Below are 27,560 nucleotides of genomic sequence, written 5' to 3'. Positions count from 1 at the left end.
CTAGGGAATTATAGTATTGAATATTTCTTTTCACGCTTAACATGTCTCTAATATTTCCCCCGATTTCTAGTATTCTGTTGGCACCCTGTGACACCCTTCTGTCTTCTTTAAAAGGTCACCTTCCCAAGGTCACCAGCCTTAAAAAGATAGAAGTAATGGTCATTCGTCAGTTTATCCAATACTATATTACTAAACTTAGTTTAGTTTACACCAGACTAAACTAGTCCAGAAAAAGGGCTGGCCCTGATAGAAATACAGTCTGGGGGGGTGGGGGGGACATGCAATAATAAACAAGTAAGCAGCAAAATACGATTACAGATAAAGTAAGACAGAGGTACATGATCCTGCACAGAACACTAATCCCTTCATTTCTGAAATGCTGGCACGGGAGGTTGGATTTTGCTCTGCTTATGGTTACAGGATGACTCTGTGTTCGGATCGCTCCTGAAATCAGGTACACATACAACTTTGCTCAGAGACACAGCCCCATTAGTGCCTTGTCTCTGGCGATTTTTGTTTGCAGACAGGATTTGGAACTGATGCAATGACTTTTAGTTGCACTGCATCAGAAGATCCCTAGGTGGTGGTAGAGATGAAAGTGCTGGAGAATCTCATCATCGTCTAATCTCTCTTCTCCGCGTATTTCCAAGAGGAAAGTCACACTTCCTAACACTGAGCGTTTGCTGTTGTTGTCCGTGTTGTTCTCCCCCTGGGCTCAGCGCACAGAGCGCAGTCCTGGCTTTCAGGAACGGCAGTGTGAGACAGGCGAGCACCCACCAGGCCAGAGACCTTCACACCCCATGGTAGTGAAACCTTACACCCTCCGAACCCCCTTACTCCTGCTTTCCTGACTGCAGATGGGGGCAATAATGAAAAAATCAAGGGGAATAGCATATATGAACACATCATTTTTAAAGATTTTGTTCATTTATTTTAGAGAGAGGGAGCACATGTGAGCAGGAGGAGGAGCAGAGGGAGGAGGAGATAATGTACAGCAGAGCCCGCGCTGAGTGCAGAGCTCAATGCAGGGCTCGATCCCATGGTCCCAGAATCGCAACCTGAGCCAAAAGTCAGGAGTCAGACCCTTAACTGACTGTGAGCCGCCAGGCACCCCGTGAACGGATTTTTGAGAAGTACAAATCATCCTACAAATGCAAGGCTGCCATAACAGTCCCTTTATTGTTATAAGATCACTTCTGAAACTACATGACTGGTAGCATAACTAGGTGTTCATTTGGAGAAACAGTGAGGCTTCCATCAGACATCACATCAGTAGGATAGAGGGTAAACTGTAGAGCTCAGGCCATTTTATCCAAAAGCAGCTGGTGATCTTACTGAGATTGTCAGTATTGATTCCAAGATGAGACCATCTTTGAGAATCACTGGTGTAAGTCAGCGTCGGTGCTGACCAGGAGTCGGTAATGGGAAATAATACCAAGGAAAGAAGCCAGCAGTAATTAAGCTTTTCTTTTAATTTTTTTTTTTTAAGATTTTATTTATTTATTCCTGAGACACAGGCAGAGGGAGAAGCAGGCTCCCTGCGGGGAGCTCGATGTAGGACTCAATCCCAGGACCCCAGAATCATGACCTGAGCTAAAGGCAGATGCTCAACCACTGAGCCATCCAGGTGCCCCAAGCTTTTCTTTTATTTATTTTTTTCCAAGCGTTTCTTTTAATATACAGAATGTAAAAAGCTCTTTTGGAGCCTTTCTGGATCACCAGGTATCTACTATCCTGTGTTAAAATTTTGGTGTGACAGTGTTCTTAGCTTTTTTTGGTTTCTTTCCCTTTTTTTTTTCCCTTCTACTGCTTGCAGAAACAGTTGTCCATGGACACAGTTACACCATGTACCTGGGAATACTCCGTCAACAGAGATGCTTGTCACAGTGCCCAGCATATAGTGCTTGGCACACACCAACCACTTCAATGTCACTTCAGATAAACAAAACTAAGACCGTAATACTAATCCCATAACAGCTCTTGAAAACAAACTCCATTTTTTCCCTTAAAACATTAGGTCAAAAAAGTCAAGTTTTGCAGTAGTGGTTTTGTGTGTGTGTGGAATATCAATCGTTACTGCCATCCCATCTTTACCTCTGGAGGAAGTGGAGTCTTTTTTCAAATCTGTAGAAATCAATGTCTAATTTCTGTAACTTTTTCAGGCTTCCGATAGGTGGTTTATGATTCCTGGAACTATTCAGAATTGAAGGAAGAAAGAGTTTTGGGATTTTTATTTTTTTCCAAGTAATTCTTTACAGTGGATCCTTCGTTCTTGATAAAAATCATTAAAAAAAAAAAAACAAAAAAAAACTTCAGGCAAAATTTACCAAGTAAGAGAAAAAGTTGTGGCAGAGAGAAAGATCCTTTTCTGTGAATGCATCCATGTCTCACCCTGTGGCCCCCTGAAGGGTTAGCCCATACTCTGTTCCTTCTCCATTGATTTTGCTGCCAGTACTGTGGGCCCTTCTTTCTCAGTAGATTTTGTGATGCTCCCACTAAGTTCTTCATTTAAAATGTATGCTTTACTTTTCCTGTCGTACCTAAATGAAGATCTAAACCCAGTAGCATTCCATGTGATTGGCATTTCCTTAAAAGCACAAACTTCCCTTTCTTTTCTTGTGATTTTTTTTTTTTTTTTTTACCAGCAATTTTGAAATCCCTCTTTGTGAGTTACTGAGTTGATGGAATTGGCCACATACAGCTTTGTGCTTCGTCTGCAAACCATACCACATTTGCTGTGTGGAAGTAACTGCATACTGGCTATTCTGTCTATGAGACTGGGATTAACCTTCCTGCCCCATTCGATTTCCTTTCTAGGTCCAACTGGCCCACCTTCAACACTCCCTCTAAGCACCCAGACCTCTAGTGGCAGCTCCACCCTGTCCAAGAAGAGGCCTCCTCCCCCACCACCCGGACACAAGAGAACCCTATCCGACCCTCCCAGCCCACTACCTCACGGGCCCCCAAACAAAGGCGCAGTTCCTTGGGGTAAGTCATCCTAAAGTCAGGGCCACTGCTGCCCGGGCCAGGCAGTGCGTGGGGTACAGTGGGCAGTGGACACTTAGCACATCCAGCAGACGGGCCAGACTGCACACACGCCGGACCAGGGCTTGGCTACATTCGGTGTGATTGTATCTAAGGCCAAGAAACATCTTGGAAGATATTTAGGATCATTTAAAAACCAGTCAATACTAAACTGCTGAGCATTTCCTGTACACCAGACACTGTGCTAATAAATCTCTCTCGCTCACAGTAGCAACTCTGTGCAATGGGTATTGTCAACCTCATTGACAGATGAGGAAATGGAGGCTCAGAAAAGCAAAGTAATCCTTTCTCACAACAGCCAGAATACAAATCAAAAGTTTTTCTCAACACATAAATCAGACATAGGCACTTCTCGCCTTTAAAACTTTCCTTTTAAAAAAAATAAAAAATAAAAACTTTCCTTTTGTGCTTTAGGGTGAACACCAGCTCCTTGGCCTGGGACCTAAAGGGCCCTGCAGGGTTGAGGGGCTGACTTTAGCTCCTGCCCTCCGCTCACGCCTCACTGCCTCTTCCTTCTCAAGCACACCAGGCCCTCCCTCCTGAGGCCGCTGCACTCCCTGCATTGTGGCCTTGCGCTTTGAGAGGCTGGCTCCCTTTTGTCCTTTTCTGCTGAAACATTTGTCTCCCAACCCCACTTTCTAAAGGAGCTTCCTCCCCCCTCCAGTTCCTTCACAGCACCTATCACTGTGGATCAGTACTCTGTTTGGCTTCTTGCTCTCTAGAATGTAAGCTCCAAGAGGGCAGGGACTCTGTCTGTCTTCTCTGTTGTGTTTGCAAGGCCTAGAATCAAGCCCGCGTATATCAGGTCCTCAGTCGTCACTGCACGATAGATAAATGTGCTCAGAATCAGTTAGTGGCATTGATTGCAGATGACAAAATATATCCACAAGGCTCATAATTTCCATCTTTACTACCTTTTTGTTGTTGTTGTTGTTGTTTTAATTTTATTTATTGGAGAGAGAAAGCACAAGCAGGGGCAAGAGGGAGAAGCAGACTCCCCCAGTGAGCTGGGAGCCCAATGCAGGTCTCCATCCCAAGACCCTAAGATCATGGCCTGAGCCAAAGGCAGGCGCTCAACCAACTGAGCCACCCAGGCACACACACCCCCATATTTTCCTACTTTCTTAGTTCCCCAAAACTCTTCACTAGCCCACCACAATTTAGGGCAAGAGCCAAGTGCCCAGCGGGGTCAGGCCCATGACAGGCATGCAGAGAAAGAGAAGTTTTGCCCGAGGAATATGCTTATTCGCATGTGTCACCTCCTCCTACCAATGAGTTTCATTGCTGCTTTTTTCTTGGGTTTCTGATCGTAACTGACAGGTAATTGAGCTGAATGCATTACAGGGCCTCTTCTAAAGCCTGTGTTAAGGTGTTGTGAATCTTTGGAGTTTTTGGAAAAAGCCGTACTCACCCATTTGTGGGTTGGCACATGTCTGTCATCCCATCCAGCCACAGTGTCACAGTGTGCATGCGAACATGTCTGTGTGTTTGGCCATCCAGTCTGCATGCGTGTGTGCCTGTCACGTGGGCCTTCTCAGTCCATCTGCTCAGGGAGCCCATGGCCTGGTGAGGGAGACAGACAGGCAACCCAGTGAGTGAGCACTGTTGACCGTTAGGGCTGACATGTTAACCACATGCTGTGGAAATGCTGAGAAAAAGTGTCAAACTGCAGGAGAAGGCTCCCCAGAGGAGGAGACATTTGTGGAGGGCGCTAACAAGTTAGTTCCCTGGTGAGACAGGCCAGAGAAGAGCAATGGAGGGGCTGGCACGGGCACACACCAGTGTGTTTACGGTCCTTGACACGTCCACGGTTGGTCTCTGGAGCCTTCAGACGTCTGCAGGTTCATCCGAGAGGACGTTCCAAACCCAAACAACATTCTATTGAAGGTCACCCCCTGTGCAGGCTTTCATGCCACAAATCATAAACTTAACCTTCTTTTCACATTTCACTAAGCGTTGAAGCTGTTGTTAACCGGTTTTTATTTCTGTGCAAAGTTTATAGCACCTGTAGTCACCTCACAGGCTTGGTTGGTCTGCAGTGAATTATATGAAATTTCTGTTTTCTGACTTAGAATCATCACTTTCTTTCACGTCGGTGAGCAGCAGGACTAGTAGCTACTGGTCTTTTGTTTTTTGTTTTTGTGGGCCAGGGGCATTTTTCATTAAGAAAGTCACCACTTTGTGAGAATTAGTGCCACCAACAGGGAGCCTTCTGAAGACATGGGCCCCAAGCCATCTGCTGGCAGATCTCCCCAGCTAGAGCCTACCACCTACAACCAGAATCTGTGGCCTAGTGACAATTCACCACGTCATAGACTTTGGTGGTCACTCACAAACAACCCTAAATAGTCATTCTGAGGCGGTCAGGGCCATTTTCCTAAGTAGTTGGTGTGTGTGCATATGTGAGATAGACTTCAAGGCCGGGTCTTTCCCTGCCTATCTCCCGCTGACATGGTGTTCCGGAAGCCAGAAGCGGGATCCAGACTGACTATTGCTCAAACACATAGGGAGTCAGATTCCTCGGCAACATTTATGATACCTACAGCTTCCCTCTGTGGACCTACCTTTAGGATCTGGGCCCAGGGTATGGAAACCAGCAGAAGGAGATGGTACAGGCACAGCCCCTTGGCTCTCCGGAGGTCTCACCTACCCATGACATGCCTGCCACGCTGAAGTACACCAGATTCCCAAACCACATTCTTTCTTCTGTGATCTGAGCGTTTGCTCATACAGTGCCTCAGCCTGGAATATTCTACTCATTTGTATTAATGCTTAGCCATCCTTCAAGGTCTGCTCTCCAGAGACCCATTCAAGGAGCTTTCCCAGTCTAGCCACCACCACCCTCCCACTCTGGCCCCACTGGCACAGGGGGTTGCCACAGGGGTTGTGGGTGCATCTCTCTTTCCCAAGGCATTCTGAATTCCTTACAAGGGCTTATGCTGTTTCTGTCTCAGAGCAGAGTGCTCCAGCATGGACCCTGTGCCATACCCAGATTCTAATCCATCCCTACCACTTGGTAGCCCGGTGGCTTTTAGTGATTAATTTCAAATTGTTCCATACCTCAGTTTCTCTGACTATAAAATGGGGCTAGGCTAGTTAATAGTACTTAACTATTTTTTTTTTTAAGTTTTGTTTAAAAAATCTCTATAGTCAACATGGGGCTTGAACTCACAACCCCCGAGATCAAGGGCCCCATGCTTCCCCAGCTGAGCCAACCAGGCACCCCAGTACTTCATCTGATTCCTAACCACAGTTCCACAAAGTAGGAAATGCTGGGACCATTACTTTAAGGACACCAAGACACGGAAAGATTAAATCACCTGCCCACGTTCCCATGGCCAGTACTCAGGGAGCCAGGATTGGTCACCAGCCCGTGTGGCTGGGAGAGCCTGCCCTCTTCCCCTTCTCCATGCCCTGCTGCGATCTCCATGTGATTGCTTGGTGATTCCTTGGCCATTTCCCCGTTGCAGCAATTATTTCTTTGCCCATGGAGCGAAGACTGGAGAAAGTAGCTGGGCAGCAAGGTTGCCACCTGGCTTTGCCTCCTGGTCCATCTGTAGCATGGAGCCCTGTCGTGCAGGGAAGGCCGCTCCAGGCTTTTTCCCTGCCAGCACCAGAGTCCACAGCACCCAAAATAGCCCAGGCATCACATTACTGAAGTCCCCCTATTGTGATGAATTCAGCCATCTGTCTCAGGAGACTAAAGCAGGCTTTTGATTAGAAAACAAATAGGCTTATGGGCAGATTTGGGTTTTATGGGGACTTTGATTTTTCAAGTGGTATGTCGTTAAACCTCACCTCTGGAAATAAATAATTTGTTTATAACCTAATTTGTAGTAAGCCAACCCACATTTTAACACAATGCAAGTAAAATTAATTAAGAAATGAGGACAAAGGGAAAGTAAAGGTGACAAAGTAAGATAAAAGTCCAGGAGTGTGATCTCTTCACAAAATGTGTAACATAAGATCACATACAGTGGCTGGAAATAGACTACAGATTTGACACTGAAGTTTTTACAGGCAAGAGCAAAGGGAAGATACAACTAATTATCTAGTTTGTGGTGGCTGTGAGATTAACCCTCTTCTCACACTTGAGAGTCTTATAATTAATACCTAAGAACAGCTTACCCCAGGACCTCCATCCTTTGGTAGTCAGGAAGTCTCCTCGGTTTCTCACGAGAAACCATAAAATGCACTAGAAGAACATTCTGGAAGCCTGGGTTCTAGTTCCTAGTCCCAAGCTAAGTGACCTCTGGAAATCACTGACATTCCTTGTCTTCGGTCATTGGGATTTAAAGTTGTTTAAGCTTTGAGCAGGCAATACTTGAAAAAAACTACACCACAAATTGATTCACTTCTCCTATTTCAAGGCCAGAACTTCAGGTGAAAAACTCCGTATTTGGAATGTCTGATCCAAGACATGCGCATCTACTTACCGGAGCAGTATTAGTTTGTTAAAAAAAAAAAAAAAAAAAAAAAAAAAAGCCTCTGGACAGAAATTTTTTTGTTCCTCCATTTTCTTGGGTTTCCCCATGTATTTTCATCAGGTCCCTGCCCCCCATCCCTCGCCCCCATTGTGCATGCAATTCTAGAAATTAATTCTGGCGACCACCATCTGTAGATGGTTTACCATGTACCAGGTGCTGTGCACTTGCTCCTCCATCATTGTATTTAGCCATCACAGCCATCTTGTAAGCTAGAGACTGTCAGTGTCTTCGTGTTACCAGTGAGGAAATTGAAGCACAGAGCACTCAAATACTTGTATAGAATCACAAATCTGGTGACTTTATTTTTATTTTTTTTAAAGATTTTATTTATTTATTCACAAGAGACACAGAGAGAGAGAGAGCGAGAGAGGCAGAGGCACAGGCAGAGGGAGAAGCAGGCTCCATGCAGGGAGCCTGACGTGGGACTTGATCCCGGGACCCCAGGATCACGCCCCGGGCCGAAGGCAGGCGCTAAACCCGCTGAGCCACTCAGGGATCCCCAAATCTGGTGACTTCAGAGCTGGTGTCTGAACCCACTTGAGACTCCAAGGCTCGTGTATATATCCACTATTCCAGAAGATTCTTGGAGCCTATGTCATTCACTGCCAGACCAGTGTCATCCTCTCTGTCCATAAACCCTTGGCCTGAAGTTTCTGAGCTACAGCAGGTGACCCCGAGTCTTGGCCACAGCTTTCTTCACCTGCCCCCTCAGCGTCTGTCTCCAACTCTCTCTTACACACCTTTTATACGTAAGAGTCCTCTTTCAAGTTGCACGAAGATATAGAAAGGGATCGAAGTGCTTCCATGCTTTTGTTTCTCCCTTGAATACTACCCTTTCTTGAGAAGGTGTCTTAAGTCACACTTTCCTTTCCAGGCATGGCCCCGCGGCCTTTGCCTTGCCATAAGATTGATGGGATTCCTGTCTGCAAACCACGGAGGCCTTGCCCCAGGTGTGGGAGAAATGAAGCTATGGGCAGAGAAGCAGATGAGTCAGAGCCCTGACTTCATTCAGCAGAAACGTAGCGGCTGCTCTGTGCCAGAGCTTGGCCTAGCGACTAGGGTTACAAAGATGATCCAGGCGCAGGCCCTGTCTTTGAAATGCTCGCTCAATGAGTAAATCATCATTTGTGTTACGTTCCATCGGAGAGCTATGAATAGTAGTTACCATTTGTATCGTGCTCCCTGTGGCCCAGCCCTGTGCTCTGCACTGCAGAGTTTATCTTCTGTGATGCTCATACCCATCCAGTGGAGTAGATACTGTTTTGTTCCTATTTTATAGATGAGGGGACTGAGGCTTAGTAGAAAAAGCACTTTAGTCCAAACTCATACCCTCTGGGTGACGGTAGGGCTGGAGTTCAAAACCAGGGTTGTCTGGCTCCGAAATCTGCACCCTTAGCCAGTGCCCTGTGATGAATGGTTGTAGGCTAACAGGAAGGAGGGAGTGGCCACATCTGGCTAGGGAAGAATTCTCAGAAGTTGACTCTGGAGAGACGCTTCGTAGGTCACTTAGAAGTTCGCCACAAGTGGGAAGGGTTTGGGGCTGCAGAGAGAAGGGACAGAGGAGCATAGCTTACGGAGCATAGAAACACAGCGTCTTTGGAGATGGAGAGTCACCTCAAGTGGCCAGAGAGCAGGGTTAAATGAGGACATGGACATTTGGGCTGCAGTGTCAGGCCACAGACCCTGGCGTGATGGCTCATCCGCATGACAGCAGAGTGGGTGGCCTTCTACAACCCAAATGGTCTCATAGTTCGTCCCGCACGTAATATGGTTAAGTATCACTGGTTTGGAATGTTTTCTACCTGGAAAGGGAATCAACAGATGCAGTAGTTTACCCTACCATAGAACTTTCTTTGACATTTTGATTGTTACGGCTCATCAAAGTCTGAAAGTGTGAGATCTGATAGCCAGTCCTAAAGACTCACACTGAGGACTGTGCTGAAAAGAAACGCCTACTTGAACAGCATTCAGAGCTCGGAGGATTCCGTGAGAGGCTGCCCCAGAGTCCTTCAGCATCCGTGACGGATCACGGAAATGTACCGATGGTTGGAAGGAGTGTCTTATTCAAATAAAGCTATATTTGTTGAAAATCGTTGGCCTCGGTAACACCAGTTTAGCTGGTTGCTTCTTGCAGCAGTGTCCTCGAGTTATAGAAAGTTCTGTCCCAGGAGGCCCCATCTTAGCCTTCCACCAGCCTCTCCCTATCTGGGAGGTTCAATGGGACGAGCGGTGATAGAGGGGTGATTAGTACAGATCCTGGAGGCAGACCGCTTGGCTCTGTATCCCAGCTCTTGCCCTACCAGCTACTTGACCTTGGGCTTGGTTGTACCACTTTGTGTGTTGTTTCTTCATACCCAACGTGGAGGGTAAATGTATTATGTATGTCATGGACCTGATTCCAGTGACGTACTTACCCCCTGGACGTCACTCCTAGTAAACGCTCAGTGAACGGTGGTCACTATTATCGACGTTCCCGTCCAGGGGTCAGGACTTCCAGGTGTATCAGGTAGCCATGCAACCTGCAGCCACTGGCTCACTTAACTTTGTTTCCTCATCTTTAAAATGAGGATAATGAGGCCAGCTCTTCATGTTGTTATGAGGAGGAAAAGCACTGGGGCCACTGTGGGTGCCGTGGAGCTGACCCACCGTGTAGGGCAGAGCTCAGAGCTTTGGCCAGTCCTGGCCTCTGCAGCAGTCCTGCGGTTTCTGAGTCTCCTCAGTGGCACCCGGGGGATTCCGTGCGTGTCTAGGCAGGGGAGGAAGGGCCGTGCCTGGAGTTTCCACCGCAGGGTGGGCAAGGAAGCAAGCTAGAGCCCCAGAGGTAGCTGTGCCCTGCAGGTTCCAGGGAGGCCTCCTGGACGGCCGCCTGGCAGCTTGGGGCTCTGCTCCTCCCACCGTGGCATGGGTCACACAGGAGCCCCCTTGATTCTCACCAGTCTCTCTGCCTTCTCCTGGTCAAAGACCGCGTGTGTGCTTTTGCTGCTTCCGCATTAGAAAGTGCTTCACTGTTCAGGCGCCCTGTCCCCCACAGAGGACCTGCCCTGCTGCTCTTACCAGTCAGGTTTGGACACTGTTTCCTTTTCGGAGCACCCATCCCTGTTCAGCATGCACCCCACTCCACATTACTAGTCTAGTGTATACACGTGCATCTCCCAGGCCAGATCAGAAGCTCTGCACGAGCAGGGACATCTTACTTGCTTTTGTGCCTCTTGCTCTTATGTTCATGCCTTGCACACAGTAGATGCTTAATAAATGCTATTGTCTAAGTGAATGATGAAGTGCCTTAAGGTCCTGCCCCGCAGATGGCCAGTCATCACCAGCCTGCTGAATAGTGTCCACACACACACAGTTGGTGGGTTGTGTGTTTCTTCTGAGCCTGGCTCCCAGGGCTGGTCTACCCGGCATGCCACCTCTGGGCGCATTAGAAGTTTTACTCTTCTTTCCTTGCACCCAAGCTAAGGACAAGATCCAGAGCCAACGGGACGTCCCCAAAGTCCTATAACCTTATAGGCCTTGCCTGGAAGCAGGCTGCTCATCTTTTCAGCATAGCCCTTGGAGAGCAAGAAAAACATCGTAGCCCCAACCAGTTTTGTTTTGAAGTTACAAATGCATACTGTTCTCCCTGGAGTCTTTTAAATTCCTTTCTGGAACCAGAGGGGTGCCCGTCTGCCAAATCCTCAACCCCCTCATTCCGTTTCCTTGTCTGAAGATGCAACTTGACACCTGATTCTTCCCTTAGGTAACGATGTGGGTCCATCATCATCAAGTAAGACCGCAAACAAGTTCGAGGGACTGTCTCAGCAATCCAGGTAAGGCGCCTTCATGTTCCTGCTGCCACTGGGATCATAGCTGACCGTTCGGAATTCTAGAAGTGGGTTTTAGGGCAGGCCAGGTGGCTCAGCGGTTTAGCGCTGCCTTCGCCCCAGGGCTGGATCCTGGAGACCTGGGATCGAGCCCCCATCAGGCTTCCTACATGGAGCCTGCTTCTCCCTCTCCCTGTGTCTCTGCCTCTCTTTCTCTCTCTCTCTCTCTGTCGCTCATGAATAAATAAAATCTAAAAAAAAAAAAAAAAAACAAAAAACTGGGTTTTAGCGGCAGTCTGCTGGAAGTGTGGTCTGCCAGCTGGTGCTGATAGCAAAGAGGACCTAATTAATGTTCACTGTCCATATGCACCCGTCCCTGGTGGCCGGCCACCACGAGTCACACCCATCCAGCTTCTCCTCCCATCAAGGTTCCCTGCCGGGCCAGACTTCATTTCTTGATGTCAGAGTCCATCAGAATGAGGTTTAATTTTGAATTTTTTTAAAAGATTTTATTTATTTGTGATAGACACAGAGGCAGAGGGAAAAGCAGGCTTCCTGCGGGGAGCCCGGTGTGGGACTCAACCCCAGGATCACACAACCTGAGCCAAAGGCAGATGCCCAACCACTGAGCCACCCAGGTGCCCCCTATTTTTAATTTGTTTAGAGAAATTGCTCTGTTACTTTCCCTCTTGACTCCTTCTTGCTATCTTGGGAATGAAAACAGTCCTCAGGGAAACCCGACAGCCCAGAGATTTTCAGACGTAAAAATATGACTCTTTCCAAGTGCCCTGTTTTGTAAGATTCTCTTAGGCAGGACTAACAGCAGCGACCCTTTCTTCCCTCCTTCCACGGAAATGGGATACTTGGGAAGATCTTCTATAGGCACCACGTAGCCAATCGCAGCGCAGAGGGTTTTCTCTAGAGGCACGATCCAAGATAAAGACACAAAGAGCCACTTCCAGTCCCCAAACCTCAGGGAGAGTCAGCTGGTATAGGGGGTTACTTTCCAGAGTTTATCAAAGAGAAAAAACAAAGTCCTCATTTATTTTAATGCCACTGTCCTATTTAGTCTGAACTTTACAAGATAGGCCGATTACTGTTTCCTAGAGATGAGAAGAACGGCCCCAAGAGTTTGAGAGGTTAAGTGGTGGCAGATGTCAGAGCTGGACTAGCCCAGTGTCCTCCAGACTCCAAGGCCCATAGTCCCCTTCCCTCACATCCACCCACCCATTCCCACTCCATCCCCTCTCCAGCCTGCTCTGGGCAACTCACACTGCAGTTCTGGGGTCATCTTCCAGAGGGTGGGGGCATCTGATCACATGGAGAGTGCCCACAAAATGCTTTTTAAACAGAATCAAGCTGCATCCATGCACACAGCGGCAACCTTATGTTCCCTCCTGGGGAAGAAACGCAGGCCCGTGAGTGTTTGGTGCTGACCCAGGGCCTCTGTCGGGAATAACTGCCATGCTCACGTCAGGAATCGGCAGGTGTGCTTCCCTGAGAGCATGCCGAGCCCGGACGTGAGAAACACACGCTCCAGAGGCGTCCAAGGCAAGACTCTGTGTGTTCACCTTTTCCAGATTCGCAGCCGGGGGCAGTAGGATTGCATGAGAGCTGAGGAGAAAGCAGTTAGGAGATGCATGTCATCTTCTTCTTTAACTTTGTTCTGTTTGTTTGGTTTTAAGATTTTATTTATTTATTCATGATAGACACAGAGAGTCAGAGACACAGGCAGAGGGAGAAGCAGGCTCCATGCAGGGAGCCCGACGTGGGACTCGATCCCTGGTCTCCAGGATCGCACCCTGGGCCAAAGTCAGGCGCCAAACCGTTGTGCCACCCAGGGACCCTTCCCTCTGCTTTTAAACACAGGAGAGAAAGAGGGGAAAGCCAGTTCTTAGGACAGAAGAGGACAAATGAGAGATTCAGAGGGGCTCTTGGCACGTGGGACTCAGGTGCTCGGCTGCTGCTTCTCTTTGGGTCTGCACGCTCTGGCCTCCTCTGAGAATAGCTCCAGCCTCTTGCTAAGGGAGCCCTGTGGGTGCAAGCTAACAGGTGCCACCTGCAGCCCTGGCATTTGGATGATGGCAGGTGTGTGGGGAGGAACATTGGATGATTCAGAATACATGGGGTGGACTTCTATTCCCAACACTTGAGTGTTTTTCCCTATTCATTTTATAAGGGCCCCCAAGAGGAGGGGAAGCTCAGGGAGAGAGCCCAGAGGTCTGAGAGCCCAAGCTGTCTACTCTGGTGCCATGGAGGACGCAAAGCCCTGGCAATGAACAAAGCTGAGATCTCAATTTATCGCTCCTCCCCTTGGCCAGCCTTGGGACCCTGGGCTAAAATTCCCTAGACTTCAGTTTCCCCGCCCAGAAGTGAGGGTGGCGAGAGTTAGGGTGAGAGACAGTAATCCCTCGAAGACACTGACTTCTGTGCAGCACCCTGGGTCACGCGCTACCAGGCAACACGTGCTCTCAGACGTTGCCTCTGAGGGCAGGTTTCAAGGCGAAGAAGTGGTAACTTCATCACTCACAGAGTTGACCTTTCCACCCTTCCCTGGGTCCTCCCCAGCCGGGCACATTTTGAACTGTGGAAAACAGACCATCCTCTTTCACTAAAGAAATTTTGAAAGGGTTTTTAGAGAATTCATCAAACTCTTGTGATTTTTTTTTAATATGATATCACTAATGATATTGTAGCATCTTGAGATTCTAAATGCTTCTTATTTGTTAACCAGCACCGGTTCTGCAAAGACTGCCCTTGGTCCAAGAGTTCTTCCTAAACTACCTCAGAAAGGTAAGATTTCTCTTTCTCGTGTTCATGTAACTAGACCGTCACTGTGCCCTCCAAGGGGACAGGTGCCTCCATCTCTTTCGTACATGGCTTGATCCCAGATGCCTAAAGCAGTACCTGGCATGTCGTAGATGCCCAATAAATATTTGTTCAGTGAAGAAAGAGATTTATAAACTCAAGTTTTGTGATTAGCAAAACACCATACTTTACAAAACAAAACCCAAAAAACTCACAGTCCTTTTCTAGAAGATATGTTATCATCCCTGGGTATGGGGATACCATTCCTTCCCAGAGAGACCTGGGAACCACCACCACCTCCACCCTCACTCGTGTGGCCTGGGCAGAGGACTCGGAAGCTCCCCAAAGCCTCAGATTCCTCACCTCTAAACATGGGCAAGAATACCTGCTTCGTGAGGTTTGGTAAGGACGAAATGAGATCATGGCTTCAGAAAGCCCCTCGCTTTCTGGGGCACAGAAATCCTTCCCTGGGATGGCATCCATCATGCAAAGTAGAGATACTCGTGCTCTGAGAAGTACAAGAAAGCAGTGTCTGTGAATGCCGCTGCCTTGCCAAGCAAAGACACTCGGTTCTTTGACCAAATCTTCCTTAATCCTGATTGAGCTTTTCATCCGTATGACCAGCATGTCCGTTGTCTTATCTGCTCCCCCTCCTTTGTTGCCAGCTCCCCCTCGGGGGCTAAGAATACCCAGATGCCTTTGTTTCATTCCGTCCGTCCTCACTTAGGCCCACGAGGCCAGAGGGCCCACGTTAGGTGCAGGCGGAGGCTCAGGTCAAGTCCTTTGACCCCAGAAGTCAAAGTTAGGACTCCGTGGTGGGAAGCTGGGATCCACCCTTCTCCCGAGGCCTTTGGCCAAGTGGCATATTTGGAGGTACACCTGCCAGGCTCCTGTACTGTAGTGCAGTGAGAGTCCTGTGGCTTCCGGTTCAATCTGCATGGAACACAGAGGAAGCTTCCCTGGATTTACTGAGTCTTTATCTCAGGTCATTGTTTTCTTCTTTTAACCTCGGCCCAAGATGCTGTCCTGGTCCCAGAGAAGCTTGAGGTGTTTCGGCAGCACTGCTCCCACTTATCTGCAGTCTGCCCAGATTCGATCCTGTGCTCTTCCCGCATCGATTGAACGTTACCACTGATTCCTTCCACCTGCCTGCCCAGCTCCCTTTTTTTTTTTTTTTTTTTAATGATAGTCACACAGAGAGAGAGAGAGGCAGAGACACAGGCAGAAGGAGAAGCAGGCTCCATGCACCGGGAGCCCGATGTGGGATTCGATCCCGGGTCTCCAGGATCATGCCCTGGGCCAAAGGCAGGCGCCAAACTGCTGCGCCACCCAGTGATCCCCCCAGCTCCCTTCTTGCTTCCAAACCGCAGCTATCCTTAGCCCCACTGCCCCCACCCCCACCCTGTGGCTGCTGCCTCCTTCTCACTGCCCCGCCCCAGCCAGCATCTCTCTTCTAACGCTTTCCATCCTCTTCCATGCACCTCCTGTGTGGCTTCTGCTCACCTGACCAACCCTGGGCTGCTCCACACACTGGGACGTGCTAGAGAAGCACAGGACGGCAGCTCCGCTCTGCTTCCTGACCGCTGGGCTCACACGGGCCTCTGATGGTGCCTGGCATCTCTGGGATCCACTGACTCGCCACTGCCCTAGCCGTACTCTCCTTCACACCTTCTCTGTGCTCCTAGAAACCTCACTTCTGTTTTCTCAGGGAACAGGACGTAAGCCCACGCCCATCCACCCTCACTGTCATGTGCCCTGCCTGCCTGCACTTGTCCCCCAGAAAGCAGCTGGCCATATCCTCGGGAGGACCCCATGCTAATGCATGAGCCCCACTCCCACCCCTCCTGACTCGGGGATGGCGCCCTGGCACACGCACCCCTCTTCACGGTGGTGTTCACGCTGAGCCATTCCACCAGAAGCAAGTGTGCTGTGAGCACCCCAGCAGGACCAGCTCCCTCCAACCACCGCCTCATTGTACTGCTCCTTTTCTTTTCTCTTGCCTTTTTTTTTTAACTGGTTTTGAAATTACCATAAGCCTATACAAAAATACTTTAAAACACAGAGAGCCGCCTCCACCTCACCACCAGAGGCTCATCACGCAGCTCCAGCAGTGACCAGTTTATACCTGAGCTGGTTTCGTCTGTCTCCCACCCCCAGCAAGTCCGTGGCAGATGTGCACATCATACCACCTAGACACGCTACGTACCATTATCACGTCTCAGACACTCTCGCATTTTAAAAATCCAACGTTTCTTAATACCTTCAAATCCCCAGTTTACATTTTTGATTGTCTCATAAATACCCTTTTTTTTTTTCCTTCCTTTAACAAATTGTTCAAATCAAGAGTGAATGAAACAAAGTCCAGCTGATGGGACAATTGGCGAGTTGGTCTCTTGTGTTTTTTTATTTTTTATTTTTTGGCTGCCCGACCTGCGGTGGGGGGGGTGGGGGGCGGGGGCTCTTGTGTTTCTTAGGCTAATGGTCTCCCTGCATCTCTCCCCTTTTCTCATAGTTTATGTGTGGAAGGAACTGAGCTATTCATCCTAGTAGATTTTTCCAGTTTGGGTTCTGCTGACCTCATCCCCATGTGATGGTTTAACATGTTCCTCTGTCCTCTGTGTCTCCTGTCAATCAGAAGTTGGATCTCCAGACCCAATCAGATACAAGTTCAGGCTTCAGCAAAACTGCTTCCTGGGCGGTGGTCGTGTGTTCTTCTCACAAGAGGTGGATGCCGTCTGGTTTTCTCTCTTTGTGTGAAGTGTGCAGCTGTTCATGCTCAAAGCCAAGGCCCATCCATCCATCCCGCGTTAGAATCACTGCACGAGGCCACTGGCCAGTGCTCGAGTATCGGCCCTGACTCTTACACGGCTCGTCTGCAGCAACCCCTTTTGTTGGGAATCTGGACCAGAGTCTTGCAGGGTTTTTCTTCATTTGCTTCCTCCTCTTCAGTTGTGTGCTTAGAAGCCATTCTCAGGGGTAGAATGATCACGGCCAAGGGAAGAGCGTTTCAGTAGGCTGTACTCTGGGTGGTATTGCTTCGTATCCATTTCCTTCCACCCAGTCCTGTCTGCGCACACCAGCTGCACCATAACCTCCCAGGTTTTTGTAAGGAGTGGGGGTCGGTCTGGGAACGCCCGTTCCTGTCTTGTTCTTAATGGGCCTCACTCCAGCGGTGTACTCTCTGTGGTCCAGTTTTTGGGGGAGAGTTTGCTGGTCATTCCTTCAGAGTTAAAAAAGCAGTTCGGAAAGGACTTTTCATTGGAGCCAGGGAAACACAAAACCAGCTTGGAAATAGAATAGCCAAAGGTTGGGCAAGCATCCCTACAGGAGAAACTATTTTCTCATTTTGTTTCGGCCTATTATAATAATAGTATATGTATTCATTCTAGAAGATTTAAAAAATATACAATCAAAGAGAAGAAAAATACAAACCACCCGATTCTTTTATCACCCAACAGAAACACTTTCACTGTACTTTTTCTGTTTTAGGTTTTAAGTTACGGTGTGATGTTTTGTTTTGTTTTTAAGGTTTTATTTATTTATTCATGAGAGACACAGAGACAGAGGCAGAGACACAGGCAGAGGGTGAAGCAGGCTCCATGCAGGGAGCCTGATGTAGGACTTGACCCCAGGATCACAACCTGAGCCAAAGGCAGATGCTCAACCACTGAGCCAGCCCGGTGTCCCTGATTTGGTTTGGTTTGGTTGGTTTTTTCTTATAGATCAGAAGCATTTCCTGTAACAAATTGCATGCAGTCTGACTTTTCCTGGCTGCATAGTATTCTGTTGTCTGGTGCCTTGAAGTCTTGGGCAGGCCCTGCCGTCCTGCCTCCACACGGCCTGCATGCAGCTTTTTCGCTGTGAACGGTGCCGTGCTGAGCATTCAAGCACGAGCACCTCAGCCTGGCTTTGATCCTTTTTTACAGAATAAATTCCTTGAACTGGGCGTGAATGTTTTGGGGTTCTCTCTGCCCAGCACCTACAGTTGCTGTTCCCCCGCCAGTGGCTCACAGCACGGCTCACCAGCCCCGCTGCCTCAGGGATTCCCCCAGCTTCCCCCATCACTGCCTGCCTCAGACATCCGTTTACCAGTTGGCGATTTGCAAGAGAGGACGTTGGCTTGCTTGAACTCTGAGCTGAGGCACATCAGCTGAAGTTCAGGGGCCAGCCCATGCACTGGGACGTGGCCAAGCAGGCCATGAGCAGAAGCAGCCACAGTACAGCTTGTGACAGTTTGCAACACTGGGGTTCATCTTCCTTTCCTTTTAATAAATTTGAAGACTATCTTTCTGAATATATCGTACCTCTAGAATGAAAGTCTTCGTTTGACTTGCTCACTGTGCCTTCTGTCAGCTGTCTCCTTGCAGGATGCATACACTGTGCTTGGCCTCTACCAGGAACCAGAGTTCCAAAAATAAGTAAAAATATGAATCCCGGCCCCAAAGAACCCTGCCTGACAGTAAAGATAATACTCTTATATGATACTTAGAGCCTGTCAGGTCCTATTGGCAAATTTTTTACCTGTATTAACTCATATTTTAGAAATAAGGAAGGTGAGGCACAGAGAGGTTGTGTAATTTACCCAAGATCACACAGCAAGTTCAGTAAGTGGTGGAGCTGCACTTGGAGACATGTCCTTAGTGCCCTAGGTCCTACCGACAAAGCTGTGCAAAAAGCCTTGGGAATGCTTCCACAACCTAGAATCCCCAAGCTGTGCAGAATTACACAGCCGTGGCCATACAGAGAATAGAGAGGATCTGCCTAGGAAATCCTCCCAAACATATTGAGTAGGCAAGACACGAAGTTGCAGACAAAGTGTGTGTTGTAATCCGGTGTGTGGTTTCCTAAGTACGTGTGGTTGTATCACCAAAATGTAACAGAGGTTAGCTTAGGGGGTGGTGGGGAGGAGGCGAAAGGAGAGGCCTTTCACCGCTTCTGTAGTATAGGGATCCTAGAGACGGGGGCATTCATCACGAATCCTGCTACAGCCACAGAACAGAATGCAACACTAAAAATTATGTACTGCTGCTAGAGGAATTTTATTGACCTGGCGTATGCCTGCCTCTCGCTAAAGCGGTGTGCAGATAAAAGCAGATGAAAGTTTTACCTATGGAAAACACGTAGAAAAGTCCAGAAGGAAATACGGCACATTACCGTCAATGGCTACATTTAGGTGGCAGGCTTGTGGAAAACTTAACTCTATCCTTCTAATTTTCTGTAACCTGTTTGTATTATATAGTCTTTTGTTTTTTTAATTCTGGATTAGTTTGGACATCCTGTTCTTACGTAACTGAGGCGTGAAATCGCATACGGTCCCGTGGACACCTTCTAGGCTTCCAACTTTCATCTTCTAAGAACAGGCACTCACTCTCCATCGGTCCTCCCGGTGACCGAAGGAGGGGACAGCGCTTCCCCACCTCGGGGTCCCCTCTGGTGACCTTGCTCTCTGTGGTTGCTTCCCACAGTGGCACTAAGGAAAACAGAAACCAGCCATCACCTCTCCCTAGATAAAGCCAACATCCCGCCTGAGATCTTCCAGAAGTCATCGCAGTTGGCAGAGTTACCGCAGAAGCCACCACCTGGAGACCTGCCCCCGAAGCCCACAGAACTGGCACCCAAGCCCCAAATTGGAGATTTGCCACCGAAGCCAGGAGAACTGCCCCCCAAGCCGCAGCTGGGCGACCTGCCACCCAAGCCCCAGCTGGCAGACTTACCTCCCAAGCCACAGATGAAGGACCTGCCTCCCAAACCACAGCTGGGGGACCTGCTGGTGAAACCCCAGACCGGAGATGTCTCACCCAAGGCACAGCAGCCCCCCGACGTCACGCAGAAGGCACACCCGGCGGATCTCTCCCCAAATGTGCAGTCCCGAGACGCCATCCAAAAGCAAGCATCTGAAGACTCCAATGACCTCACGCCCACTCTGCCAGAGACGCCCGTACCACTGCCCAGGAAAATCAATACGGTGGGTAGACATCAATTTTGAGGCTTTTGCAAAACCCTGCTGCTCTCCGAAACCTGGCGGGAGAGTCTGTGCCCCAGCTAACACAGAAAAATCACAAGCTTGCTCACCTAAGCTGGCTGTGGTTCAGGCATGGTGGTGGAGCAGAGTCTAGTGGTTAGGGACGCGGGTGTTGGACTCCAGCCGGCAGGCTTCAGGACCCACCCTGAGCTCCCGCTTTCACTGTGTGACCTGGGTGCGTTCCTTACCCTCTCTGAGCCCGGTCCCCTGGTACACCGGAAGGAGCTAAAGCAGCTGCTGAGCTCACGGGCAGTTTGGTGCAGTGAGGGATGAGCGGCAGCCCGCACACACTTGTCTTAGAGCCTGGAGGATGATATTTCCCTTTCTTAGAATCACAGGAAGGCAGGTTCCCTCTCAAGGTTCTGAAAATCTCCTACTCAGCTCTCCCCGCATCTTCCCAGAGGAACCAGAGGCAAAGCCCAATGAGACTTGCACAAGCAGAGTTCGGCTGACACCCCACATTCCCTCCTTTTCCTGAAATGCTCTCTACAATATACCGATTTTATTTTAATATAAAAATCCTTCCCCTCTCCCCCCAAAAAACACTCTTTTTTTGGGAAAGCACCCCGGGAGCATTCAGTGTACTGTCTGCACCGCCCACGGCTGCACCCCCACGGCTGAGGAGCACGGTTAGTGAGGAACCGGAAGGCCTCCCACTGCACACAGGGGATCCGCCCTCGCTCATTATAAAATCAGCATTGCGGTAAAAGTGTGTCACTTCCACGCTAAGGGAAGGGCAGGAAAAACAAAGCCCGTTCTCCCTCGGGCTGGAGACCACCGCAGTCCGTATGTACGGCGGCAGATGCCTCTGCTCTTCACGGGGGCGATGTCCCGAGAGCCCAGGCACCGCCAGGCACCTCGACGTACGGGATCCCAGCGCGTGCCGTGCACTTGCCAGTTGTTTTATGACCTCATTTCATCCTCCCCGTTATCAAGTATCACCTAGGGGCCATGGGCCCGAGACAACGAAGACTTGCAAGGCCTCGGTTCCTCTGCCCCACCAGCCCCACTGCTCGCGCCCCGGGAGGAACCGCAGGAGGGAGTGGGGTGACTTAGGGAGAAACCAGGGACAGAGAGAAGTCACTTGACCCAAAACATTGAGAGCCACAGCTTGCTTTTTTCTTTTTAAAAAAAAAAACAAATTAATCAGTGAGGCACCAAAAACCTCCTTTGGAAGATGGTTTCTCCATTCCCGTCTGTCTGCAGAGAACCAGACGTCCCGCAGATAAAAGTGCAAGTGAAAACTGATCAGAAATTAAAACATTTTGGGCAACTGCCTAGAATCCTCCCAGCCTGGGCCGCCGCCCTGTTTAACCAGCATGTGCTGACTTGGTACTTTGCATGAGGGGACTGAGAAATTTGTTTACGCTGTGCATTCAGTATGCAGAAGCTGCACATTTCTCTTTACATCATGTTTCCCAAAACCATTTTTAGACTCTGCTGTCATCTCTGCAAGCTGCTCTCGGGAGTGGGGGAGGGCAGGGTGCTTCAGGGGTTTGGGCGAGGCTGGATTTCAATCCCCACTTGCGGTTTCCTCTGTCCTGGTGTGGGGGGGCACAGAGTGGGGGAGCACACAGCCCCCCGCGCTTGCCACCCCCTCCATAGAGGAGACGTGGAGGCTCAGTGAGGGTAAATCACGGGCCCAAGGCCACTGTGTGCTTTTGTCCAGCTAAAACCCAGGTTCTTTCTTAAAGGGGAAAAACAAGGTGAGACGAGTGAAGACCATCTACGACTGCCAGGCGGACAATGACGACGAGCTCACGTTCATGGAGGGGGAAGTGATTGTCGTCACAGGGGAGGAGGACCAGGAGTGGTGGGTATGTACCAGGCCGCCTCGGGCGGGCGCCCCCGGGGACCGGGGTCCTCACTTGCCCTCCAGCGTTTTCATGGGGCGTCTTCTCTCCCCGAGTCGTGCTAGAAACGCAGGCGTGGAGCTCTGACACCGGGTCGGGAGAACGAACGTGCGCCTGTGCTTTGCCCTCGTGATCGTACAACCTGCGAGCCGCAGGCATTTCCTGCTTTTTCAGATGTGAAACTGAGGCTCGAGGTTAAGCATGTGACACAGGTCGGAGGCAGGCGGTCAGCCTTCGGAAGCATCTCTGACCTCAGAGCCCGAGTCCCCGTGTCAGGCCATCCCGGGCCAGGCATCAGGGCCGGGGGCTCCATCCTCAATCTGGCGGTTCTGCCTTTGTAAAGTGGGGCATGATACCCTCCTCCCTTGATTTTACGGGAGTAAACAGAAATATCTACAAAAATCCCTTTTACATTAAAACCTGCTGCCCGAGTGTCCTCACACAGCTTGGAGATTCTCAGCAGCTCCAAGGGCAGCCCAACGCATCTGTGCTGTTGAGGCTGTCAGGATTGAGCCTCCTGTGACAAACGGCAGGCCAGAGGCACCGTGGGTGGTGGCCACCATGGCAGGTGTCTCTCCTGGTTGGGGATGCTGCTTCCTCTCAGCCTGGGTCCCACCTGCCCGGAGGGACCCATTCTGTGTGCTGAGGAAGGGACCTGCAGTTCACAGCTGAGCCAGCAGAGCCTGCCAGGGCCCGAAGCACAGGTGCACGCACACATGTACACACATGCAAACACACGTCCACATGCAGCAGGCATGCGTGCTCCTTTGACTTTCCTTTCTTTGGGCCTGGAGAGCACCTCCAGACTCCTGATCGCAGGTTCTGCATGGACCGAAGCAGCGGCTCAGAGGCCCGTGCAGCTTTGCCCCCCAGAGTTCCGATTGTCAGGACCTGGGAGGGTGGGTGCTCTGAGCCTCTGGCCAGTGGAAGCCAGGGGTGCTTGGGAGAGCAAGAGGACTGGCCTGCAATGTGCGCAGTGCTGCAGCCGAGACATCCCGGAGGAAGTGATGAGGCCTCTCTCTCTCTCGGGGGTGGGGGGTGGCCCGGCCCCGGTGGCCCTTCCTGCCTCTCCCAGGTCCAGCCGGCTCCTGGCGTGGAGCTGCTAGAGAGCCAGGTTAGAATCACAACAAGGAGGTGGGCTCTGAAGACCCCGGCGGGAGTCACTTTGTAGCTCTGTGGCCTCCAATAAGGCACGTCCCTCCCATAAGCCTGTTTCCTGCTCAGAAATGAGACAGGAGTAACCTGCCTCCCAAGGGTGTCCCAAGAACTCGCTTGGTGATACGCTGGTATTACTATAAACAAGCAATGATCGGATCCTTCGCTAGGAATCTGATAATAACAGCAGAGGGCCCAGAGCGAGTTAAGTGGAAAGTTTTCACTGATGCCTCTAGCATCCTCCTCGGTGGAGATTCTTTTTTTTTTTTTTTTTTTTTTTTGACTATTTTATTTATTTATGCATGAGAGACAGGCAGAGGGAGAAGCAGGCGCAGGGAGCCTGATGTGGGACTTGATCCCGGGTCTCCAGGATCACACCCTGGGCTGAAGGCGGCGCTAAACTGCTGAGCCACCAGGGCTGCCCTTGGTGGAGATTCTGTGTGCCGTCAGCACATATGCCGAGCCAGACGTGAAAATAATGTCGCCCATGCCACCAGTGATTTCCGATTCACAAATCCTCTCAGGGGCAGGACGCCAACTAAGACCACCCCCCAGGTGGGTAAGTGAGGTCTTGCCGTCGGGTCCACCCTCAAGGTGAGAGAACCGTGCATGGTAGCCCAGGTGGCTGCCCAGGTGACCGGCCCCGTAGGTAAAGGGAGCAGCGCAGGCTAGCCCACAGCTCCAGCTCCAGCCACCGCCGACACCACGGGGGCTTGTGGACGGCGACGAGAGCTGGCCTGGCCTGGCTCGTCAAGCCACCCTCCTGTCTGTGCATCGTCCCTTCCGGCCGGTGCGCGTGTCCGATGCTCTCTGCTGAAGGCTCGTGAGAGGATTCTCTTAACGCAGCACCTCTCGGTCCGAGATAGTTAGGAAGTCCTCGCAGGCGGCCGTGGTCACAGGCGCAGGCGGCGGACGGCGGAGCTGCCGCAGAGGCCACCGTCCACGTCAGGCCCTCCCCGTCTCCTTTCCCCACGGCAGCCAGGAAACAAGCCCTGGGCCAGAGCCAGCCCTTCGCATCTGTGTGCTTTTTCATAGAATCTCCCAACAGGCCTGAGAAGAAAGGGTATCTTAGCCCCATTTTACAAACAGGAGGCATCGCAAGGTTTGTGTGAGGTCACGGGGCCAGAAAGGCAGCCGCACCCCCAGGTGGGGGATGGACTCGGGGGTCTGCAGCCTGTGTGAGCGCGCAGGCGGGTTCTTCCCCACCCCCCACCCCCCGTCAGGGTGGGTGTAGACCTCGGCAGACAGGATGAGGGTCCCAGGCAGGGCTGCCTCACGGACCCGCCATGTGTGCGCCGTGACATCCGCGTGCAAGTGCCGGAGCGGTTGTACCTTGTGTTACGACCGTACGTAGTACGCAGCTGACGGCGGGGCAGGGTGAGCGCGCGCCCCGCCCCGGGCCTCGGGGCCCAGTCCAGGCGCGCGTGGGCTCCGCGGGGCCGCCGGCGGCCTGACGCCTGTCTCTCCTCCCTGCAGATCGGACACATCGAAGGACAGCCCGAACGGAAGGGGGTCTTCCCGGTGTCCTTTGTTCACATCCTGTCCGACTAGCAGAAAGCAGAGCCCGACGATTGTCCACATCCTCACGCCTGCTGCCTGCACGTAACCCCGTGCACACGTGTGTATATAGCTGCTGTTACAGAACGAGAGACTCCCGGAAGGGCCACCTCAGGAGGGGACTCGGTGTGTGCTGTAAATACCCCGTGGGCTCCGCCCTCGCCGGTGGTGGGGGGGCCCTGGGCCCGGCGCGCCGTCCTGGGCGCCCGGCACTTCCATCCCGATGCCCTTTTCCCAGCAGACAGACAAACCCAGGAGCATAGGAGCTGCTGGCGTTGCGGGGAGAGGGTCTCCAGCAACCGCTGGGAGGCGGGGGAGCGGCTCTGTTCCTCACCAAACAGTATTCGCAACCGCGTTGCCCACAGCGCAGCCTTAGCAGAGAGGTGGGTTCTGTTGTCCAGGTGAGACTTTCAGCTCCGTGAGAGCAGCCCGTAGTGCTAGCTGGGTGCACAGTTTACAGCTACCGCAACCGACGTGGGTATTTATTACAGAGAGAAGTGCTCGGTTCAGTGTGTAAGTGTTACTCCTCCGGCAAAGTGTCCACCGACCCAAAACCTTCGGTGGCACCTCACCGTCCCCACCGCCTCGCGCAGGGTAGGCCAGGTGGCTGTATACTGTCTTCTGGCGATGCGTGCCCGCCCCTGAGATATTACCTCATTATGCAGAAATAACATATCCTTCACGACTATTTTGACAAAAGCTTAAAACGCATCTGATGAAGTTCAACTCTGAGGAACCGAGGACCGCCAGGAAACATTAGCCTCTACGTTATGCATGCATTTAGAAGCTTACCTGAGATCTGCCTTTTATAAAGGAATAGTACGGACAAGTGGAACTGTACGTTTTTTTAACTTGATCGCCATTAAAGCAGAAATTATAAGGTCGCAACACCTGTTTCTAGTCAGTCATTTGGCTTTCCCAGAGCGTGAAGTTCCATATCCTATCCTGAATTCGCATCCCGCACACGTGTTAAAAGCATCTGATACGTCAACTTAAATTATTTTCTTAGTCTTGTCCCCTGGTCAGTTTTAAACTCGTGAAAGACGGATTCACGAAGATGACGGATTCAAAGGTCAGGCCCCCACCCCCCACCCCCCACGCTCTCCCCACCACCGAACCCGGGTGCCGAAACCAGCCTCTTCTTCCCCCGTGCTCTTGATCACGCCCCAGTCGTAGGTGAGGTTCCCGGGCTTACGCTGTGCTGTGTAGACGCGGCACTGTCAAGCCAGGTCCCAGCCGAGTGCTCGGACGCCGCTGCGAGGGGCCCCGTGACCCGGCGGCCTCCCTGCAGCGAGTCTGCCTCCACGGCCTCCTGGTGCCAACACCGTGAGGATGGGGTTGCGGCCATCAGTCCGGGTTCTGGAAAGAACACAGTAGCTGCCCTCCCGGGGCAGCGGGGCTGCTCTCTTGATTGCCAGGCTCGTGTGTCCCTCTGGCGTCACGTTTGCTTAAACTGCTTTGCTGGCAACAGCACCGAGAGCTAAGAGTTCTAAGCAGCTAACCTCGGCGGCGAGAGAGAAAGGTCCATTTCACAGAAGCACAACTCCCCACCGACCCCTCGGAGAAGCCCCCATAGCAGCGTCTCCGCGCTCAGTGAATAGTGATTTAGTTCTGCTTAAGTGAGTACTATGAAAACTTCGAATAACCACCTGATAGGTAAACCTTGCATGACAAACCTGCAACACAACATCTCAGCTGTTCTGGAAAGTGATGTTAAGCAGTTGTCGCCCGTGGAGGGGGGGGACCCCGTGAGCTCCCCGCACAGAAGGCAGGCGTCGGGGAGCCCTTCCTGGGGCATCTGCAGCCCCTGCTCGCAGGCCACGCTGGTGTCAGGACAGGAGGTCTCCGTCCGGAGTGACTTAGGGCCCTGGTTCATTCAAGTACACGTTTTTAGTTGCATTAAAGAACTATTCGTTTTCGTGGCCTACAGTATTTCCAGCTGATCTCAAAATAAACTGGTTTTTCTAAAAAAAAACTCAAAACCTAGATGTCTAAAATTACATGGAGTCACTGTCTGTTCTTCTTTTCTTCTTTTGCAACAACTTTACACAAACGCATTTTTTTTAATGCCTCCCTGCCCCGGTTTTGTTTTTGTTTTCATGAGGAATCTGAGTTCTCTCTAACCCAGCTTACTGCGGGACATAGGAAAGCTAGGTATAAATACCTTTGGTGATCTCGGTCGGTGTGAGTCTGATAAGTGAACCACGATCTGCAATCTTGTACATGATATAGTATTTTGAAGGTTATGGAACCTTATGAAAAAAAATAGTTAATTAGTTCTTTTTTTTCCCCCAGAGGGGAAAGTTACATTCTGCAAATAGTCTGTATCTTATTTTACTGTTGAACAGCAATTGCTATTTATTTTTTTATTGCCTAGAACTTCTACATGTTGTGTAGGGATCCCGTAGCGCCACCAGGTAAATTCCAAACTCTCATCTGGATGTTACCACCAGACATCAGTACGCTTGTCGTTTCACATGTATTTAATGTGACTGTTTTTTCAGTACTGTATGTGTTAATTTCTACTTTTTTTAATATTTAAAATTGCTTTTAAATAAACATATTCTCAGTTGATCCCAAACATCTGAAATCAAACCATTTTGTGACTTGTCCACTGTGTTCCATGTGGAGAGAAGCAAGACTGCTTGGCTGTGCTTTGTGGGGGGATGGATAACAGATCAGTCCAGCTCCTGTGTAAAAGCTCGCTTTGGATGCATAAAAATGTCCATTGCGTTCCTCAGCTTGCAAAACATAGATCTCAGCATTTTGGGGTTCCCCCCCATTCTTGCACCCACTCCATGTGAAGAGGGAGGGCGGGGGTAGCCCCGGT

At 50.5% G+C, this 27,560-nt stretch overlaps 1 protein-coding gene across 2 annotated transcripts in view; it reads left to right on the top strand.

Annotated features, from left to right (window-relative positions):
• Positions 1–27,325, top strand: part of ASAP1 (ArfGAP with SH3 domain, ankyrin repeat and PH domain 1) — a 356,668-nt gene extending 329,343 nt beyond the window's left edge. The window contains exons 25-30 of one of the 2 annotated variants that reach the window (XM_077847264.1): positions 2,818–2,988; positions 11,272–11,341; positions 14,070–14,128; positions 19,609–20,108; positions 21,860–21,982; positions 24,650–27,325. In XM_077847264.1, the coding sequence (XP_077703390.1) occupies positions 2,818–2,988; positions 11,272–11,341; positions 14,070–14,128; positions 19,609–20,108; positions 21,860–21,982; positions 24,650–24,724 (998 nt within the window). In that variant the 3' untranslated portion in view covers positions 24,725–27,325. The remainder of the gene's footprint in view (positions 1–2,817; positions 2,989–11,271; positions 11,342–14,069; positions 14,129–19,608; positions 20,109–21,859; positions 21,983–24,649) is intronic. The other variant, XM_077847265.1, reaches the window with a different exon arrangement.
• The last annotated feature ends 235 nt before the right edge of the window (positions 27,326–27,560 follow it).

This window comes from Canis aureus, chromosome 14 (assembly GCF_053574225.1).
Source record: "Canis aureus isolate CA01 chromosome 14, VMU_Caureus_v.1.0, whole genome shotgun sequence".
NCBI lineage: Eukaryota > Metazoa > Chordata > Mammalia > Carnivora > Canidae > Canis > Canis aureus.
This window is presented reverse-complemented; position numbering and strand designations above follow the sequence as displayed.